Consider the following 4,031-nt stretch of genomic DNA (forward strand, 5'->3'; position numbering starts at 1 on the left):
TCCCGAGTCCTTACATCTCAGTCTGAAGGTGGGAGGGGGTGTAGAAAAGAAGGAACTCGGGATGCAGAAGTGTAATATTTTATTTTATTGATTAGACTTTTACCCCGCCCTCCCCGCCAAGGTGGCTCAGGGCGGCTCCCATAAAACTAATGGAGGAGGTGGAGGAGATTGGATTTATGCCCCGCCCTTCACTTGGAGTCTCAGAGCGGCTTACAAACTCCTTTCCCTTCCCCTCCCCACAACAGACACCCTGTGAGGTGCGTGGGGCTGAGAGAACTCTGACACAAAACTGCTCTTTTTCAAGGACAGCTGTGCCAGAGCTTGCGACTGACCCAAGGTCACATCAGCAGGTGCAAGTGGAGGAGTGGGGAATCAAACCCGGTTCTCCCAGATTAGAGTCCGCGCACTTAACCGCTACACCAAACAATATACATCATATAAAATTACAGATACATCAATTAAAATCGGTGGCACTACGAATGCAGATTTCCTGCTCCTAAGCATTTCTCCTGTGCATTAATCTAGCTGATCACAGTGTACCACTGCATCCTGAGTCCCTTCTTTGCAACACTCCACCCACCTTCTGAATTGGATATAAGGACTCTGAGATCTACATTCTGACTTGCATCTGACACACGGAGCTTTGAGTCTCAACTTTTGGTGTAGTGGTTAAGTGCGTAGACTCTAATCTGGGAGAACTGGGTTTGATTCCCTGCTCCTCCACTTGCAGGTGCTGGATTACCTTGGGCAAGCCACAGTTCTGTCAGAGCTGTCCATAAAAGGGCAGTTCTTTCCAAGCTCTCTCAGCCCCACCTACCTCACAGGGTGTCTGTTGTGGGGAGGGGAAGGGAAAGGAGTCTGTAAGCCGCTCTGAGACTCAGAGTGAAGGGCGGGGTATAAATCCAATCTCTTGCTGTAGATTTTCCGGGGTGTGTGGCTGTGGTCTTGGCATTGTAGAACCTGACGTTTTGCCAGTAACTGTGACTGGCATCCTCAGAGGTATAAACACAGAAAGATGGAATACTCTCTGTGTCAAGGTGAGAAGAAAATGGTAGGCAGTAAATGTATATCTACTCCAGAAGGTGGGTAGGGCTGAGTCATTGTCTTGTAGGAGTTCTTGTCTTGTAGGCCACACATCCTGGAAAATCTACAGCAACTAATGAACTCCGGCCGTGAAAACCTTCAACAACATACCAATCTCTTCTTCTTCTTCTTCTTACACCCTGAATCTCTCAGTTGGTCTCCAAGATGCTCCTGGACTCCAATCTAGCTCTTTGACTGTAGACTCACGTGGCTTCCCTCTAAAATTATCTTGCACATCTGTGTGCCCTGAGATCTCTCGATTAGTGGGTTTCCTAGCTGGTGTCCTTCAGTTAATGGATGGCTGATACTCTGAAGCAAGATTGATTATTTCTCCGAGATACGTTTTGCTTGTGTCTTTGAAAGGAGCTCCAGTTTCTTTCCGTTACCCTGGGGCCTTTTCACATCTCACTAGTTTTTAGCGTGCAGCAGGGAGACCAAGGGCCCTATGAGGAAAGGCTGAGGGGCTTGGGAATGTTTAGTCTGGAGAAGAGGAGGTGGAGGGGGGGGATGACAGGATTGCTTTCTTGAAGTATCTGAAAGGCTATGAGAGGAGGGCGGGAGCTTTTCCTGTTGGCAGCAGAGGAGAGGACTCGCAAGAATGGGTTGAAGTTAAGGGCGGGAAGGTCCCGGCTGGAGGGGCAGCTCACCATCTCCCCAGGCAGCCGATTCCACTGTTTGCAAAACTCTGACTGTGAAAAGGGTTTTCCTAATATCCACCGGTCGCAAAGAGTCGGACTTGACTGTGCGACTGAACAAAAACACCAACACCTTAATTTAAACCCATTCTTTCGAGTTCTCTCCTCTGCTGCCCACAGGAACAGCTCCCTGCCCTCCTCTAAGTGACAGCCCTTCAAATACTTCAAGAGAGCCATCCTGTCCCCCCTCAGCCTCCTCGCGAGCCAGTTTGGTGTTGTGGTTAAGTGTGCAGACTCTAATCTGGAATTACTGGGTTTGATTCCCCACTCCTCCACTTGCAGCTGCTGGATGACCTTGGGCAAGCCGTAGTTCTGTCGGAGCTGTTCTCTCAAGAGCAGTCCTGGAAAGAGCTCTCTCAGCCCCACCTACCTCACAGGCAGTGTTCCCTCTAAGCTGAGTTAGTGTGAGCTAGCTCACAGTTTTTTAGCCACAGTGTTGTCTTAGCCCAGGAAGGGATGGCTCCAGAGCAAACTAATTTATGCAGCAGCCAAATCACTCGCTCACAACTTTAATGCCAGTAGCTCACGGAGTAGGATTTTGGCTCACAAGACTCCACAGCTTAGAGGGAGCATTGCTCACAGGGTGTCTGTTGTAGGGAGGGGGAGGGAAAGGAGTTTGTAAGCCGCTCTGAGACTCCTATGGGTAGTGAATTTATTTTTTTTATTTATTTTTAACATTTTTACCCCGTCCTCCCTGCGAGCGGGCTCAGGGCGGCTTACAAGAGGGCACAAGCCCATACATAAAAACAGGATAAAACAGTAAAACCATTATCAAGGGCGGGGTATAAATCCAACAACAACAAATTTATTCACAGCAAAAAGCCAGCACTCTAATACAACAAACTAACTCAAACTAGATTCATACAACCACAGGCATAAATGAAATATATAAAATGAATATCAAATAGAGCATGCATATAAAACCTGTTAAGTCCTGTAACAAATTAGAAGAAGAAGAAGAAGAGACTGGATTTATACCCTGCCCTTCACTACCCAAAGGTGTCTCAGAGCGGCTTACAAACTCCTTTCCCTTCCCCTCCCCACAACAGACATCCTGTGAGGTGGGTGGGCTGAGAGAGCTCTTTCAAGAACTGCTCTTTTTCAAGGACAGCTGTGCCAAAGCTTGTGACTGACCCAAGGTCACGTCAGCAGGTGCAGGTGGAGGAGTGGGGACTCAAACCCGGTTCTCCCAGATTAGAATCCGCACACTTAACCACTACACCAAACAGGTTACATCTGTTCGTCTTTCACTAGGAGCTTTCTAGTCCTTACAGCTAACCAGCCAAATTTGGCAAGTTTAGCTGTAACCTTGGGGCACCTACTTTCTGGGAGGTTCTTCAGCAATTGCATCTTTTGACTAGTTGAGTAGTTGTAGAGAGTGGGAGAATATCACGAAAGTGGCTGTATGCCCTGCAGTCCTATATAACAGGCATTAAGGTTTCAATTCCGTCATTGCAGCAGCGACATGTACGATCAGCATATCTTCTTGTCCAGACTAAACATTCCCAAGTTCCTCAGCCTTTCCTCTTAGGGATTTCATCTCTCTTCACTGTCCAACTTTCACACTCAAATGTAGGAATGGGGAATAACGCAGTATGAACTATCTTGATCTTTGACCAAGTGTAACTGGACAATACTGACCTTGATGGGCCCAGGGTCTGATTCAGTAGAAGGCCATCTTTGCGTGTGTTCATGGCAGTTGCCAGCTGTCCCGGCCCAGCTGAAGTTCCCCGCCGCCCTGACTGATCCCCACAATCGGTGCCGTTTCTCAAACCCTGCTGCGAATTCCCTCCTTCCAGATTGCCTTGGCCAGCTTCTACGAAGACGGTGGCGACGAGGACATCATTACTCTCCCGCAGCCGGCGCCCAGCTCCGTGACCAGGGGCACCGCGCCCAGGTGAGTCACACCTGGCTCGCCTTCGGAGAGACCCGCGTTTCGGGCCAAGACGAGGCTGCCGTTGGAACGGCAGCTTGTATGACTTAACATCAAATAAGGGTCCAAATATTTCTCAGACATACAATAATTTTATTTATTTATTTATTTGTTTATAATTCGATTTATATCCCGCCCTCCCCTAAGGCCCAGGGCGGCTAACAATTGGGGTAAAAGCCATAATTAAAACAATTAAAACCAGATAAAAACATAACAATAGGACAACAAAGTGCCGGTGCTCTGATGTTCCCAGTTCCAAGATGGGTTCCGGTAGGGTGGATCTGGATTATTCAATGAGTTTTCGATCCAAACTTTTTGGC

The 4,031-nt window shown here is 48.1% G+C and overlaps 1 protein-coding gene across 1 annotated transcript in view; it reads left to right on the top strand.

Moving 5' to 3' along the window:
• The first annotated feature begins 3,356 nt into the window (after positions 1 to 3,356).
• The window catches only part of NSFL1C (NSFL1 (p97) cofactor (p47)), a 30,760-nt gene continuing 30,085 nt past the window's right edge, over positions 3,357 to 4,031 (top strand). Inside the window, exons 1-2 of the mRNA XM_015408799.1 lie at positions 3,357 to 3,371; positions 3,578 to 3,675. Coding sequence (XP_015264285.1) covers positions 3,357 to 3,371; positions 3,578 to 3,675 — 113 coding nt within the window. The remainder of the gene's footprint in view (positions 3,372 to 3,577; positions 3,676 to 4,031) is intronic.

Source organism: Gekko japonicus, unplaced genomic scaffold (genome assembly GCF_001447785.1).
Source record: "Gekko japonicus isolate JY-2015 unplaced genomic scaffold, Gekko_japonicus_V1.1 scaffold3456, whole genome shotgun sequence".
Classification (NCBI taxonomy): Eukaryota; Metazoa; Chordata; class Lepidosauria; order Squamata; family Gekkonidae; genus Gekko; species Gekko japonicus.